An 18,048-nucleotide genomic window follows, 5' to 3' on the forward strand; every position below is an offset into this window, starting at 1 on the left:
CCTTTCCCAAAGGCTTGCAATTTTTTTCTTGGGATAATTATTCGATTTACTTTGAAATTCGTGATTGAATCTACCTCCACCATATATTCTGGCAGTACATTCAGATCAAATTGTGTAAAAAATAAAGCGTTCCCTTATCACTTTTCGTTCTTGTTATTCACTTTAAAATCAATTACATCTGCTTCTCACATTTTCACCAATGATGTCAGTTTCTTCTGATCTATTCCTTCATGATTTTGAACACCTCGGTCAAATCTCCCTCATACCTTCTCCTCTTCAAGGAGGACAAGCCCCGCTTCTCTAATATATCCACACAACTTGAGAACATAAGAAATAGAAGCAGGAGTAGGCCATCTAGCCCTTCGAGCCTGCCCCGCCATTCAATAAGATCATGGCTGATCTGTCGTGGCTCAGTTCCACATTCCCGCCCTCTCCCCATAACCCTTAATCCCCTCGCTTATCAAAAACCCATCAACCCGTGTCTTAAAAATATTTAGTGAGGCAGCCTTCACCACCTCAACAGGCAGAGAATTCCAGAGATTCACCACCCTTTGAGTGAAGAAGTTCCTCCTCAACTCCATTCTAAACCACCCCCCCTTTATCTTGAGGCTGTGCCCCCTAGTCCTACTGTCCTTTCTGAGCGGGAAGAGTCTCTCCACCTCTATCCTATCCATCCCATTCATCATCTTATATGTCTCAATGAGATCTCCCCTCATTCTTCTAAACTCTAACGAGTACAAGCCTAATTTATTCAGCCTCTCCTCATAGCTCAACCCCCTCAACTCCGGTATCAGCCTAGTAAACCTCCTCTGCACTCCCTCCAAGGCCAAAATATCCTTGCGTAAGTACGGCGACCAAAACTGCACTCAGTACTCCAGCTGCGGCCTCACCAATGCCCTACACAGCTGCAGCAAGACCTCCCCCTTGAACCATTCTCATAATTTTTTTTCTATACCTTTTCTCATGTCTTCGTATCCTTCCTTAAGTGTGTTGCCCAGAATTGGACACAATACTTAATGTGAGGCCAAACTCATGTTTCGTTAAGATCTGTTAAGGTTATTGGAGTTGTTTGTGTACTCTATGTCTCTGTTATGAAGCCCAGGATCCTGTATTCCTTACTTACTACTTTCTGAACCCATCTTGCCACCTTCAATGATTTTTGCATATGCCCCTCGATCCTGCTCCCTTTTTAAAATTGCATCCTTCATTTTACGTTGTTTCTCAATGCTCCTCTATGAAAATGTGCCACTTCACACTTCTCTGCATTAAATTTCATCTGCCATGTGTCTGCTCATTCCACCAGTCTTTACACCCTCATGAAGTTTATCACTATCCTCTTCACAGTTCACTATATTTCCAAGTTTTGCTTCATACCCAAATTTTGAAATCATGCACTACACACCAAGCCTAGGTCATTACTATAGATAGCAGTGGTCCTATTACAAAATCGAGGGTAATGCTACCCTATATCTTCTTCCAGTTTAAAAAAAAACAAAAACTAATTTAATCAAGTAACTTTCCTAAAGCATTGTCTTAAACCATTTTATTTTACAATGAAAATGCGCTATAAAGAGCTCAACTTATTTAATTATATTGTTCTTAATTATATCCCAATCAATACTAACAAAAATTCACCGCTTTCTCTTCATGGTCTGTTACTGTTGCATTTCAAACTATGAGAATAGTATGTATTTTATTTTTATTTATATATAGTATATAATTATAAATTGGAACAAATGATTTTGCAAAGAAGATGTCCTGCTGGCAGTTAAATTTAAATGATCTGCTTATAAACCTAACATTAATAAAATCATCTGATTTACATAAACATTGTAATAAAGCCTTTATACAATTCAAGTAGTCACACAAAACAAAATTATGGCTCAAACACATCAAGAGGCAATCCAAATGCAAATCAGCATTGGCCCCACCATGGTACATATCATGTTTATAAATAATACAGGGCAAGTTTTTTTTGATTCCTAAAATCGTGGCCATGTGGCTCATCAAACCAATTCATTATGCACCATGCACATTATCTAGCGTCACTGACTCTACCAATTTATCCATTCTGCATAACCACAGCATCAGCAATAAAGGATAGCAACTTATTATTTGATCTTAATGAATCATACACCATGGATATTTTCAGTTCAATCATATCTTCAAACTTACCCTATACTTCTAATCCCCTCTGACACATTTCATCCAACTGCATGAACTATTTAAGTGATATTGTGATTTAACAGAGGATGACATAGCTTGTTCCCACTTTCTATCTAAAGCAAACAAATTGATTACAGTAACCTTAGATTTAAAAATGAATACTAAATACTCCTGTAACATCACACCTGCCCATCTGATCAGGTGGCAGGATAGGCAAGTATTCAGTGGGCCAGATGAACTGTGCTGCTTGTCTCTTTTCCAAGATCAAATTAGTTGAATAATGGCTGAACATCCCAACTGCAATAAGCACATTGATGTGATAGCCTGATCTGTACATAGCCTTAATCTGCAAGGCAGTGTTGAACACAACATGTTTAAAACTAAAAAAAAGTTGTTCGTTCCACTTTAAGAAATATTCCATTTTGAGCTAAGTACAAGGATCTATCCTGAACCAAATAAATATTTATTGTTTTGAGATTAGGGAATGCTGCACTAGAATTGTGTGTACCTTTGTACTGAAGAAAATGCTTTTTCAAAGCCATCCAGTTACATCAGACCCACCTTCTTCTTGTCCCTCATTGAGCCCTTTCCTCGCACCATAATCTTGCATCCTGTCTCTGCTTCCAGTTGTTTTGCTGTTAGCCCCCTGGGTCCAAGAATTCTTCCAACAAAGTTGAACTAGTTAGAGGAGAAAAAGAAATGATCATTAAAGTCCTTTAAATGAGATGTTGACATCAGTGAAAGTGCTTCACTGATAATAACAAATCATAGAATCATACAGCACAGAAGAGGCCCTTTAGCCCATCAAGTCCACACTGACTTGCAAGAAACACCTGACCTCCCACTAGTTCCATTTACCAGCACTTGGTCCATAGCCTTGAATGTGATGATGTGCCAAGAGCTCATCCAGATTTTTTTTTTAAAGGATATGAGGCAATTCACCTCTATCACCCTCCCAGACAGCATACTCCAGACCGTCACCACCCTCTGGTTTTCTTCACACCCTCCCCCCCCAAACCTCTTGCTCCTCGCATTGAATTGTGTCCCCTCGTGACTGAATAAGAAGAAGAAGCTGCTCTTTATCCACTCTGTCCATGCCCCTCATAATCTTGTACATCTCGATCAGGTCGCCCCTCAGTTTTCTCTACTTCAAAGAAAACAAAAAAAGCCTATCCAATCTCTGTTCATAACTTAAATGTTCCAGCCCATATCTGCACCCCCTCCAGTGCAGTCACATCTTTTCTATAATGTAGCACTCTAGCTGTGGCCTCACCAAAGTTCTATGCAGCTCCAACATGACTTCTTGCTTTTGTAACTTATGCCTCAATTGATAAAGGCATCTCTCCCATGTGCCTTTTTCACCACCCTATTAACATGCCCTTCCACCTAAAAAAAATACTATAAATGTTACACCTTGGGCACTGGATTCTGGAAATAGAGACACTTTGAAATAATTCAGATCTTCAGCTGTATAATAGGTTTGATATACGGAGTGAATTATGTGGAATTATTATGGAGGACATCACATAACGAGGATGAAATAAAATGTGTCGACTTAGCTTTGCAAGCCTAATTTGAAGAGAAGTACATGATTTGATTCAACTTGGTTTTGAGCTAGCTTTTTAAAAGAACAATTTCTGATGTATTAAAAATCTTACACCGCCACATATTTTCTTTTTGCATAACAACTTTCAGCAATCATGTTCGTGTCACACATTTTGTGTCAACATTTTCTCAATCAGATGATTTCCTTATCTAAACTGGTCAATCTGACTTTATGAGAAGCTGATGGTCACATTACTCACCATTCAAAATGCTTTCCGAACATAATTTTCATCTGCTAATTTTTCCCTTCAAAAGCTAAAATTGAATGGGAGTCAAAGAGTGATGAAAAGAATAGCTGGAAGGTTAGGTGCAAGGAGGGAATGATACGGACGTTGAGAGGAGTGCAACTGTGATAGGTGGGAGAAAGAGGATTGGATAGTGAGAAGATAAAGGAGTATGGAACATAATGAGATACTCGAGAGATTTTAGGAAAAGGGAAATGGAACAGCGAGGGCCATATTTTACCTACAATCGCAATCACAAATGCATCCATTGCTGATGTTGTGACAAATGTGAGAAAGAAAATAATTTACTTAGCACAACCTCAGGACATCCCAAATTGCTTCTGAACAATAACAAGTGGCTTAAACATGGTAAAACATTCCAAGACATTGCACAGAAGCCGTGTCAGTCACAGAGTTATTCAAACAGGTGCCTGGTCAAAGCTTTGTCAAAGACGTAAATTTAAAGTAGCGACTTTAAGGAGCAGAGAAAGGCAGAGATATTTAGGAAGGGAATTCCAGAACTTAATGCCTAGACAGAGAGCCACCAATAAGAACATAAGAAATAGGAGCAGGAGTAGGCCAACTAGCCCTGCGAGCCTGCCCCGCCATTTAATAAGATCATGGCTGATCTGTCGTGGCTCAGTTCCACATTCCCGCCCTCTCCCCATAACCCTTAATCCCCTCTCTTATCAAAAACCCATCAACCCGCGTCTTAAAAATATTTAGCGAGGTAGCCTCCACCACTTCAACGGGCAGAGAATTCCAGAGATTCACCACCCTTTGAGTGAAGAAGTTCCTCCTCAACTCTGCTCTAAACCGCACCCCCCTTTATCTTGAGGCTGTGCCCCCTAGTCCTGCTATCCTTTCTGAGCGGGAAGTCTCTCCACCTCTATCCTATCCATCCCATTCATCATCTTATACGTCTCAATGAGATCTCCCCTCATTCTTCTAAAGTCTAACGAGTACAAGCCTAATTTATTCAGCCTCTCCTCATAGCTCAACCCCTTCAACTCCGGCATCAGCCTAGTAAACCTCCTCTGCACTCCCTCCAAGGCCAAAATATTCTTGCGTAAGTACGGTGCCCAAAACTGCACACAGTACTCCAGCTGCAGCCTCACCAATGCCCTATACAGGCTTGCTATACAGCAAGACCTCCCTACTTTTATATTCAATCCCCCTCGCGATGAAGGCCAGCATCCCATTCGCCTTCCTGACCACCTGCTGCCCCTGCAAGCTGGGTTTTTGCAACTCGTGCACAAGGACCCCGAGGTCCCTCTGCACCGTCGCCTGCTGCAGTTTTTCTCCACGTAAGTAATAATCCTTCCTACCATTATTCCTACCAAAGTGGACCACCTTGCACTTGCCAACATTAAATTCCATTTGCCATTTCCTGGCCCATTCGCCCAGCCTATCTAGATCCTTCTGTAGACTCTCCCCACCCTCCGCACAATTTGCCTTTCCACCAATTTTGGTGTCATCAGCAAATTTCGACACTCTACACTCGGTTCCCTCCTCCAGATCATCTATATAAATGGGACAGGAAGTGCACGAGGCCAGAATTGAAGGAGTGCAGAGATATCAGAGGACTGTAGGACTAAAGAAGATACAGAAATAAGGAAAGGAGGGGCTATAGAAGGATTTGCACACAATTATGTAGTTCTTTTGAATGTAATCTGGTTGTATGGCAAGAAATACATCAGCCAGTTTGCACACAGTGGAGGTTCCATTCTCAGCAAAGTGATTAAAAAAAGATAATGGCATAGCAAAATTGATTTCCAAAAGCCAGTACATATATATAAAAATCCAACAGATGTGCAGGTCTAATAAACAACAAAATGGTGAAAGAACGTAATAACAATTGCAAAAAGGGAATATGATTTAAAAAACTAATAAAGGCTTTCATGAACATATTGAAAAATTGATCAACAAAGAGGAATGTAAACCGAATAATAGATAATAAGGATTATAGATTTGATAATGATATTGGAAGTAACCTTGTGACTCAAGTTTGTAATCTGTTGTGAGGTAGGAGACAGAGTTGGGGCAAAGGGAAGACTCTCTAATTGGTTAGATTTGACAAGTAATGCTCTCCAAGAATGTGTTTGGATCCTCAGCTTTACCCTATATATGCTGATGACTCAGATGCAGTAACTTGTATTTGCATAACACCGTTAATATTGCAAAATATCTTGAGGTACTTCACAATATCTGACATTAAGCTATATAAGGATTTATTAGGATATGTGACCAAAAACTTGGTCAAAGAAGCAGGTGACAGGGGGCATCTTTAAGGAGAGGGAAGCAAAGAGGTGGACAGGTTCATAGGGAAGGAATACCAGAGTTGAGGGCCTAAATAACTGAAGGTTGAACCATCAATTATAAAGCAAGGAGGAGCACAGCGACCAACTAAGACTGGATGAATGTTATACAGGTCAGAAGGGACATGGCCACAGAAGGATTGGCTAATAAAGATGGAAACCTTGAAATTGGGCCATTAATGGTCCAGGATCCAATGTGAGTGGACAGAATGTCCACTTGGTGAGAGTTACAAAGTTAAGAGCCACAAGTAGATCTGTAGGTGGGAGTAGGAAGTCATAAAAGGACATAGATTAAGTGAATGGCCAAAATTATAACAGATGGAGTTCATAAGTTTGGATTTGAGCAAGACAAAACTCGAATATTTTCAAAATATTTTCCAAGAGCAGTTAGGAAGCGGGAGGTTTTTAAAAGTCTGGATGCAGCTATCAATAAAATTTAATGAACAGGTAGAAAAAGCATTCAAAAAATTCAACATTCAGCCAACCATTATCTAAAGATAACTGGAAATGGGAATAGCTCTTCAGTTACAGAAAGGCTTGATCAGTGTTCAATCTTTTGGCACCAAACTTCACCAATTTAAGATCGTCTGAGGAGGGGTGCAGCACAGATTCACTCAAATGACACCAGAGCTTAATTTGAAGCTGCGTTGCATGAACTCAGCTTGCATTCCATTCAGTACAAAAATTTGAGGGATGATCCAATCAATGAATCAATTGATGCATGGATTCCATCAGTCAACACAGAAAAACTATTTTTTTGGTGGTGGAATCAAGAACAAAATAATGTAATTCTAAAATTAGAGCTGGGCCATTTAATTGTGAAATCGGGAAGCACTTATCACCCATGCAAAGGCAATGGAAATCTGGAATCTTTCCCCAAAACAGTGTGGATACTAGAACAGTTGAAATTTTCCAAGATAGATTTTGACCAGATCAAGAACAAAGGAGCGTAAATTAAGTTGAAGGAGGGATCAGTCATGACACAATGGTGGCACAGGTGGGAAAGGCTGAATCGGCTAACCCTGTCTCTATGTGTACTACTACATTGGCAACCAAACAGAACATGGCAGTGCCATTAGCAAAGGATGATTACTGCCATTAAACATTCTCTGGTTGATGATTTGATGGAACTTGCCACTGCAGCAAAGTAAAATTCATCTAACTTTTATGTAAACCACACAAAAAACACACATTTATATCTCTCCCATTGCACCATGCCATGGTAGTGCCAATCTCTTGACATCTCTCTCCACTGCAACGGAACTCGGTCTTCTAAAGCAATTTGGCATCCTTGGTTGTGTTCACCACATTAAAGGTTACAGATTCCCTATCCTACTTCTTCTCCTGATTCTTTTCCCTCCGTTATGTGAATAGGCGTGAAAAGGAATCCAAAACTGCACGTTTCAGAATTTTTCTGTATTTTGCTATTTTTAAAATGGACTTTCTGCTGAACCAAAAAGCATAGCTGCTTTAGGTCATATGACTACAGGATTTGTCCTTTGTTCTGGAAGCCAACAATAGGAATTATAAGAACACATCCAGGATGCTGAAGGAAGGATACAAATTACAAAGATACTGGCCATAATCTTCCAATCTTCCTTTAGCTACAGTAATGTGCCAGAATATCAGAAAATTGCAAATATTACATTTTTGTTTAAAAAAGGATGCAAGAATAATCTTAACAACTACAGGCCAGTCAGTATAATCTCTGTTCTGGGAAAGCTTTTAGAGATGCCAAGAGTGGATCACCTAAGAAAAGCCAATATGGAATTTTTGAAGGTAAATTCTGTGTAACTAATTAGTTATTTGATGAGGCAAGAGAGAGGGTTGATACAACTATACGGACTTCCAAAAGGTGTTTGACAGAGTGCCAAATAATAGGCCAGTCAGCTAAGTAAAAGTGAATGGAATAAAAGGGACAGTGGCACCATGGATACAGAGTTGGCTGAGTGATGGGAAACAGAGCATGACGGCCAGCGGTTGTTTTATGGACTGGAGGAACGTATACAGTTGGGATCCCCAGGGATCAATGCTTGGACTACTGCTTTTCTGAATATATACAATTGATTTGGATTTAAGTGTCACTCACCTCTACCTGAAAAGATCCTGTTGTACAGAAAGAAAAGTGATGGTGGCCTTCACAATTGGGAAGATTGTCCTGTTGCTAGTTTGAGGGTCATGAAGCCAGATGCTACAACTCTATCATTGACTACTTCTGGACTGCAACCTCCTAAGGCACTGCTCTTAGGTCATTACAACGTGGGAGTGGTTCTCTGGGAGGGTAGGGCTTTATGCCTCCTAGTGCCAAAGCATAGTGCCAAAGAAGCAAATCTGCATGTTTCCCAACCAGAAACCATGGAACAGGGATATCCACTGCCTGCTGAAGGTCTGAGGCATTCAGGTCAGGCGACCCTGACCTATACAAGGAAGCCAGATATGATCTAAGAAGATCCATCAAAGATATCAAAAGACAATAACGGACCAAGCTAGAGTCCTAGGCTAGCCACACGGATCTCCGCCAACAATGGCAAGGTCTGCAAGACATAACATGCTACAAGATGAAGGCATGTAAAATCACCAGTTCCAATGCACCCCCTTCCTGATGATCTTAGACACAGGATAAGCCTGCATCTAAGGTCAGTATTACAGATGTCAGAGCAGCTTTCTTGAAGGTCAACCCACAAAAGCAACTGTGGGGTATTTGCAGACATCTTCAACCTCTCTGTACAACAATCTGAGGTCCCTATCTGCTTCAAGACGATGACCAATATCCCAGTACCAAAGAAAAGCCAAGCAGTGTGCTTTAATGACTATCGGCCAGTGACTCTGACATCCATCATTACGAAGTGCTTCAAAAGGTTAGCCATGGCTTGAATCAATTTCAGCCTTCTGGAGTGCCTGGATCTACTACAGTTTGCCTTCTGCCACAACAGATTCACAGCAAGCGCCGTCTCCCTAGCCCTGCACTCAATCCTGGAACATCTAGATAACAAAGACACCTATGTCAGACTCCTATTTATTGACAATAGCTCAGGCTCCAACACCATTATTCCTACTAAACTCATGTCCAAACTCTGTTGCCTGAGCCTCATCTCCTCCCTCTGTGACTGGATCCTGGACTTCTTAATCCATAGACCACAATCAGCAAGGATAGGCAATGACACCTCCTCCATGATCATCCTCAATATCAGTGTCCCACAAGGGTGTGTTCTCAGTCCCCTACTACACTTATGATTGTGTGGCCAAATTCCCCCCCCCTCCAAATCGATTTTCAAGTTGGCTGACAACACCACTGTAGTAGGTCAGATCTCAAACCATTTTGAGACAGATTACAGGAATGAGATAGAGAATCTGGTGAACTGGTGCGGCGACAATAATCTCTCCCATCAATGTCTACAAACAATGTCATCAACTTTAGGAAGTGTGGTGGAGAACATGTCCCTGTCTACATCAATGGGGGTCAAGAACTTCAAGATTTTAGGTGTCCAGATCACCAACAACCTATCCTGGTCCCCCCCATATCAACACTATAATTAAGAAAACACACCAATGCCTCTACTTTCTCAGAAGACTAAGGAAATTTGGCATGTCAGCTATGACCCTCACCAATGTTTACAGATGCACCACAGAAAGCATTCTTTCTAGTTGTATCACAGCCTGATATGGCTCCTGCTCTGCCCAAGACCGCAAGAAACTACAAATGGTCATGAATCTAGCCCAATCCATCACGCAAACCAGCCTCCCATCGATTGACTCTGTCTACATTTCCTACTGCCTCCGCAAAGCATTCAGCATAATTAAGGACTTCACACACCCCAGACATTCTCTCTTTCACCTTTCTCCGTCAGGAAAAAGATACAAAAATCTGAGCTCACATACCAACTGACTCAAGTATGCTTCTTCCTGGCTGCCATTAGACCTTTGAATGGACCTACCTCACACTACATTGATCTTTCTCAACACCCTAGCTATGGCTGTAACACTGTATTCTGCATTCTCCTGTTTCCTTCTCTATGAACGGTATGCTTTGTCTGTATAGCGCACAAGAAACAATACTTTTCACTGTATACTAATACATGTGACAATAATAAATCAAATTAAATCCTCACATCTCCTTCGTCATGGAGGTGCCCTCTCTGCCTCCTCCTCTGCTTGTTCTGCTTATGTTACAGAGCAAGTGACATTGCAACTACTGCCTTCATGCCGATGCAAGGCACTTTAAATTTTCTTTCTTTGTGATCAATAAAAACCTAAAAGCTTACACATTCCTCCAGCAAATCATCAATGCTTCCACAAACTTTGCCTGACCAATAAATCAATCAAAAGTACCTCAATTGCAACTCGTTGAGTCACCTTTTAAATAGGTCCAGAATACAGTTTTGCTTTATAATGCTTCTCCTTTCAGGAGTGAATAAAGAAGTTTCCTGCACATTCATTGAGTTCACCTCTGTCAGGACAGTAATGTCATGCTCATTCATGCATGTTTTGCATCTGAGTGCAGGGAGGGGACTTGCGGGTGACACATTTGTCTAAGCTACTCCAGCACAGGCAGCAAACAGCAGTGCCATATACGTGGCAAATAACAGGCTGGCCTTTTGTAGCACTGCAATTGACTTTCAAGCTTAATATTTCTATTTCTCTCTGCTTTCAAGGCTATTTAATACAAAATATGGTCTTATATGACACATTTCTACACGTAGCAAACTGCCTTTGATAAACTTTTCATATTGAAGATTATGTTTACACTATGAAAGGCAGACATGACAATTAATCGGTTGCAAAGCATTCACAGTTTTTTCTTGTTCCTTAAGTTAACTAATCTCTCTAATACAGCATATGTGCCATTGTGTTCTCAGTTCATATAACTAACTTTATTTTCCAATCCAGTGAACAGGAAGAAAATTTGCTTTCATCAAATTAAAATAGCTTTCATTTGAATACCTACCATTTATGGAAAGTGAACTGCACAGCACCCATTTATTCAGTGGAGCACTATAAATTTACTGTCTATTTGCAATAATATACAACTGAAATAAGGGAAAGCAGCATTAAGATAGAAGCTGTTTTTGCAGACTAATCATCTAATATTACTGCTGGGGTAGAAATTGTTAGGGGACTGGGAGGGGCTGTACAGAGTAGCTTCCAGGAGCTGACTAGAGGCGTTTGGGTTACTATCTATGTGAGTTTGCACATTCTCCTCGTGTCTGCGTGGGTTTCCTCTGGGTGCTCTGGTTTCTTCCCACAGTCCAAATGTGTGGGTCAGGTGGATTGGCCATGCTAAAATTGCCCTTAAGTGTCAGGGGGATTAGCTAGGGTAAATGCTTGGAATTATGGGGGTTGGGCCTGGGTGGGATTGTGGTCAGTGCAGACTTGATGGGCTAAATGGCCTCCTGCTCCATTGTAGGATTCTATGATCTGCACTGTTTGCCACATCTCCAGGTTTGGTATCATTGTTAAATTCTGAAATGACCCTTGGGGAACATCATTGTCTGAAAAAAAAACTCCATTGTCACAGCGCTGTTTTCAGTTTAAGCCAATTTTTTGTCCAACTCTCTATTGACCGTCCTATTTCATAAGCCTCAATTTTGTTAACTGGCCTTTTTTGTGGCATTAGGTCAAATATTACCTTAAAATCTTTAATGATAACATTCATTGTATTCCTTTCATTAACCTACTTCAATAGAAAATGTAATAGGATTAGTTTAATGTGATCTGCTTTCAAAAATCTTGCTGTCTCTCTTTAATTAAGTCAAAATCCTGATGAATATTATTTTGCCCTTGATTGTTGATTCTAAACCTTAATCAGGACTGATATTAAACTGCCCAGCCTGTAATTATTAGGAACGTCATTGTACCTTTCTTGAAAAAGGGTGTCACATTTACCACTCATCAATCCTCTGCCACCTCTCCTGTATTTAGGAAAGATTGGAATATTATGGAAAGTCTTTCTCTGATCTCCTTTAGCAACTTTGAGTGCAAAACATCCGGACCAGGTGACTTAACAACTTGATTCATAGCCAGCCTTTCCAGTACATCCAGCACTGCCCTGGCATCCCTTTTTGTGATGTTACACACCACGCCCCCAATCATAGAATTCCTCCAGTACAGAAGGAGGCCATTTGGCCCATCAAGCCTGCAACGACAACAACCCACCCACCACCCAGACCCAATCCCCGTAACCCCATATATTTCCCATGCTAATCCCCCTAACCTACACCTAAAGGGGCAATTTACATGGCAAATCAACTTCACCCGCACAGCTTTGGACTGTGCGAGGAAACCGGAGCACCCAGTGGAAACCCACGCAGACACGGGGAGAATGTGCAAACTCCATACAGACAGTCACCCAAGGCTGGAATTGAACCTGGGTCTCTGGCGCTGTGAGGCAGCAGTGCTAACTACCTATGACAGGACACAGATTGATTAACAAAATGGACAAACAAATGACAGATGAAATTTAATATAAATAAGTATGATACATTCCAGCAGAAGGAGTAGGGACAGAAAATATAGATTTAATGGTGTAGTTTTAAAGCTTGTGCAAGAACAGAGGGGCCTATTGTTCACTGCATGGATCTTTGAAGGTGACAGGGCATTTTGAGAATGTAGTAAGCAAGACATATGGAATCCTAGGCTTCTTAAATAGAGGCAGTGAGTACAAAAACAGGGAAGTTATATTAAACATTTGCAATGCTTAGGTTAGGGCACAGCTAGAACATTGCATCCAGATCTGCTCACCACACTTTAAGGAGGATGCTTGGATCCTTGACAGGGTGCAGAGGAAATTTACCAGAATTATCCAAGGGATGAGGCACCTTAGCAAGAAGGTTGGGTTGAAGAATCTGGGATTATTCTGTTTGGAACAAAGGAAATTGAGAGATGATTTGACAGAGCAGTGAGATAACTGGAATTGAGGACATTACAAGTGCGGTGGACAACAGGGAACCGGTGGGTGTCGTGTATCTGGATTTTTAGAAGGCACTTAACAAGGTGCAGCACAAAAGGCCACTGCATAAGATAAAGGTGCACTGCATTACGGAGAACTTATTAACATGGATAGAGGATTGGTTAGCTAACAGAAAGCAACAAGCGGGTGTTTTTCTGGTTGGCGATCAGTGACAAGTGGTGTGTCTCAGGGATCAGTGTTGGGACCACAATCATTTACAATTTGCATTGATGATGTGGACTTGGGGACCAAGTGTAGCATATCAAAGTTTGCATATGATATGAAGATGGATGGTAGAACAAAGTATGTAGAGGACACTGAAAATCTGCAGTGATATACATAGTTTAAATAAGTGGGCAAGGGTCAGGCAGATGGAGTACAATGTTGGTAAATGTGAGGTCGTCCATTTTGGCAGGAATAACAGCCAAATGGACTATTATTTAAATGGTAAAAAATTGCAGCATGTTACTGTGCAGAGGGACCTGAGTGTCCTTGTGCATGAATCACCGAAAGTTGGTTTGCAGGTGCAGAAGGTAATTAAAAAAGCCCCCAAATGGAGTTTTGTCCTTCATTGCTAGAGGGGTGGAGTTTTAAAACAGGGAGGTTATGATGCAGCTGTATAAAGTGCTGATGAGATCGTACCTGGAGTACTCTGTCCACTTTTGGTCTCCTTATTTGAGAAGGGATGTACTGGCACTGGAGGGGATGCAGAGGAAATTCGCTGGGTTGATTCCAGAGTCGAGAGGGTTGGCTTATGAGGAGGGACTGAGTAGACTGGGACTATACTCACTGAAATTGAAAAGAATGAGGGGGTATTTTAGAATCATAGAAACCCTACAGTGCAGAAAGAGGCCATTTGAGGGAAATAAACTTGCAGGTCCATAAGGATAACAGGATTGGTGTAATGGGACTGACTGGATGCTCTATAGTGAGTCGGTATGGATTTGATGGCTAAGTGATCTCCTTCTGTGTTAATATGATACATTCTGGCAAGGTGAATGTGATGCATAAGTTTACAGCTTAAAAAATAAAGATGAATTGAATTTGGAGAAGGGTGTGCCCACCAAGTCAGAGGCAGTGCCAAGGTAGCAGCATTAGTTGTCAGATGCATGTTAGCTTCTCTGTGGAGGACATTAGTCAGGCAGAGTTGGCTTCGGTACTGTTAGTATTTATGGTCACATGTGGCACCATGATGGGCTATTAAGCTGCTACCTATATTGGTAAGGTATGTGTTGTTGACAGGTTAACAACAATGGAAATGTACATGCAAGAGAAGAGAGCTCATGAAACTCAATGAAGAGGAAAAATTGGAACTGACATGACACATATTATGATTGTTACATCAATGGAGGAAAAAGCATTGGAATTGGGAAGCATGGAGTCAGGAAAGGCAATCGCTGATGGTAAAAATGATGTCAAGTTCTGAGAGAGAGTCTGTCTTAATGGACGAATGCAATGGATCCTCTAAGAAGCGCAAAACATATTGCTGATACGTACAGCATTGGTCACATAGAATTCCATGTGAATAGTAGTCAGAAGGGCACGTTGAAAGGTGCGTTGCTTTCTCATCTCAATTCTCTCTTTGCAGGTCATGGATAAGAACTGCACAGCCTGAAGGGAAGACTTCTGAAGACAAGCAGGAGGTGAAGACTGTATTAATAACACAAGAAATCTGAGTAGGAGTAAGCCTTCTGGCATCTTGAACCTGCTCTGTCATTCAATAAAATCATGTGGCCTTAATTCCACTTTTCTGACTGCACCACATAGCACTATGTAGGAGCATGTGCAAACATATGACAAAGTTCACCCAGCTATGATCAGATTTCACAGGGTATGTAATGTAACGAGATGTCACTAATAAATTCTGTATTCTGGACCATAAAAAATATTATTTACTTATTTAGGCAAATCCTATTTGCCACCTGTACCAGTTTGAAACTGCATGTATTGGCTGGCCACCTTTAGCACGGCATTAGTTTCCATCTTTTTTCAGCACTGAGCCACAGACTGGGGTGATCGCAACTATATCTCAAAAGGTCCCGGGAAGTATCCTATGCTCTGGAAATTCAGTGCCACTTTAACCTTCAATGCCACAGGCAATGGGTTCCCAACTCTTCCCACTGGGCTGAGGGGCTCAGAACCTCCTCAATCATTGCAACAACTCAGTGGCCATCTCCGTGATGAGGCATATTGTTGAATAATACCGCTGCTCTGACACTTGTCGAAAGCAGAGCCTTTAACAGTGGACCAGCTCTGGTGGGTAGCATCCGCTGCATACAAGAAACATGTTCTGTGCACTCCTCATCAGTGACTCTTTGCAGCCTCATGATCTTACTGCCCCCCTAGGTGCTGCAGACTACAGTTATCTCCTTCTCTGATGCGCATCCTCATTGGACATTTCAATGCCTGAGTGATTGAGGACCATAAAATTGCTTCACCTAGTTCTCAGCATCCCTCCATCTCCCACTTACTCTATACACAGAAGTGTCAAGTCAGAGAAAGTATTCGATCAGAATGCTTCCATTATGCCGGCCAGGTTTGGCTCGTCTCCAGATCATTACAGCCGCTACCACTGGAGGAGGGTGTCACCCTCCTTACCAAGCCACACAATCTCTTGTATAGATTGCCAACTGCAGCCAAGACTGATCTTGTGCTAAGCTTTTACCTTCTTTTAGCTGTCAAGCACTTGTTGTGTTCATGCATGCCTCACAAAACTGAAAAAAGTTGGCAAAGTTGTTAATAGTAACCTTGTTACAAAACCCATGTTTTACATTGAAAAATCATAATTTATTGAATGGGCTGAAATCACCAGATAAATAAAAAGATTGAACACCATATTAACTAATTGGTAGCTGAAATTTACCCTATAAATTTCAAAGCTGTTACAGCAGTGTGAGGCTATCTACAGATAGTCCACCAGATACAATAAATTTAGATGAGTGTTAATACTCATCCAATTGGCCTTGAAGAATGTGGTGTTAAGGTGTGAGTGCACATATGGTGGATTCAGTTTTTGCTGGTTTTTCAGATTAAGAGAGGTTACTTGACCTGAATTCACTATGTCAAAAAAGTGGTTGGATCGCATTTTATTTGAAGATTTCTTGGTTATCTTTGTGAGTCAAAGATTGGCATGTTTTTGAAGAGGGAGATGCGAGAACTGCCATTATCTGGATGGTTGGAAGAGGAGACAGCCGGAACAAAAAATAAGATAACATGCATCTAGTAAATGCAAAATACTCAAGAATCCCGAGAGGAGTTAGGGATACAATCTATTTGATCAGAGTTCAGAAACAACAGTGGTATCATTACACAAATGGGTATAGGCTATTGACTTTCACAGTAACTTCATTGCAGTGTTATTATTGCAGTGTTAATGTAAACCTACTTGTGACAACAATAAATCAACTTTAAATCTTAATGGGAAAATACACAGATGAAATTTTCAGGGAAATTACGTAGAAATGTAAAAACTATACAGCAGTGACAATGGACAACATGAATTGTCCTGATATAAACAGGGTTAGTAATACTGCAAAGGATAGAGGGGGAGAAAGAATCTTTGAGGTGTGTTCAGGAGAATTTTCTTCTTCAATGCGTTTCTAGCCAAATAAAAATAATGCATTGTTGGATTTTTTTCTGGTCAATAAGGTCAGTCAAGTGGATCAAGACTCAGCAGGGTAACATTTAGGGAACAATGATCAAAATATCATAACATTTGATGAACTACAGAAAAAAATGAAGAGCAACCCTTAGAAAAAAAACTTAATTACAAGACAGCCAATTTAGTTGAGAACATATCTATTAACAGGACATAGGAGCAGGATTAGACCATATAATTCCGTACATTGGCTCTGCCACTCAAATAAAGTCACAACTGATCTTTGGCTTCAGCTCCACTTTCCTGCCTGCTCCCCATATTCCTTGATTCTCTGAGTCTTCAAAAAGTTAGGAGTGGTGGCAGCTGGGAGAATGAAGGGCAAGATCGGAGTGGAGGGAGCAGAGAGAGTAAGAAAGGAGAGAGAGTGAAGGAGAAAGGAAGAAAAGGGAAAAAGATAGGTGAATCAAAGAATTTGGCTTGCTCAAAACAATTCTAGTCATTAGCATCACTCAGGGAAATAATGTCACTGGATATAATCCTTCCAAATGAGGACAATTGGCACATACAGACAGAAGTACGAAACCCTAATGATTTAAACCATTTACAATTCATTGTAACAGATGGCACATAAATAATCCAAGTCACAACACAATTCACAATCTCCCTAATTTCATGTTAACATAATTCATGAAATCACTGGAAATTGCTAGTCTGCATAAATTCCAAAACTGATTCATAATTTTCACTAAGCCATTAACTCTTATTAAACACCCATCATTTTAAGGTAATTTAGATGCATAATTTACCCACTGGCTATTAAACTGGCACTGTTAAGCTTTGTCCTTTATAGATAAATGCTTTAGGTGAGAAATAGCAGCCTAATCTATTTTGTTTCAACATGTTGCACCATGCTATGGTAAAATGAAGATTAAAAATAGTTTTGGCTAAACTTAGATTTCCCAGTTGACATTTTCTCAAGCTTAGCAGATTTACTAATGTGAGAAAGCAAAATAAAAATCAGAGAAGAAATCAATTCACTAAGAACCCAGGGACAGGAGTAAGGCTTAGGGAAAAAGAAATAAACCTAGAGTGAGGGAAAAGGACTGACAAAATGAAACAATAAATTAAATTATTATTGAATGGCTGTTTTATAAATGCTTGTAATCACATGCAGAAATCTAGATTACCAAA

The 18,048-nt window shown here is 40.6% G+C and overlaps 1 protein-coding gene across 6 annotated transcripts in view; it reads right to left on the reverse strand.

Annotated features, from left to right (window-relative positions):
• The window catches only part of LOC145350848 (KH domain-containing RNA-binding protein QKI), a 595,016-nt gene that overhangs the window by 308,776 nt on the left and 268,192 nt on the right, over nucleotides 1-18,048 (reverse strand). For 5 of the 6 annotated variants that reach the window (XM_080200210.1, XM_080200214.1, XM_080200211.1 and 2 more), the window contains exon 3: nucleotides 2,728-2,844. The exons of the other annotated variant lie outside the window; for it this stretch is intronic. In XM_080200210.1, the coding sequence (XP_080056336.1) occupies nucleotides 2,728-2,844 (117 nt within the window). The remainder of the gene's footprint in view (nucleotides 1-2,727; nucleotides 2,845-18,048) is intronic. 6 annotated transcript variants of the gene reach the window in all.

The sequence above is a fragment of the Carcharhinus amblyrhynchos genome, chromosome 12 (genome assembly GCF_965287045.1).
Source record: "Carcharhinus amblyrhynchos chromosome 12, sCarAmb.v2.hapA, whole genome shotgun sequence".
In the NCBI taxonomy this organism is placed as follows: domain Eukaryota; kingdom Metazoa; phylum Chordata; class Chondrichthyes; order Carcharhiniformes; family Carcharhinidae; genus Carcharhinus; species Carcharhinus amblyrhynchos.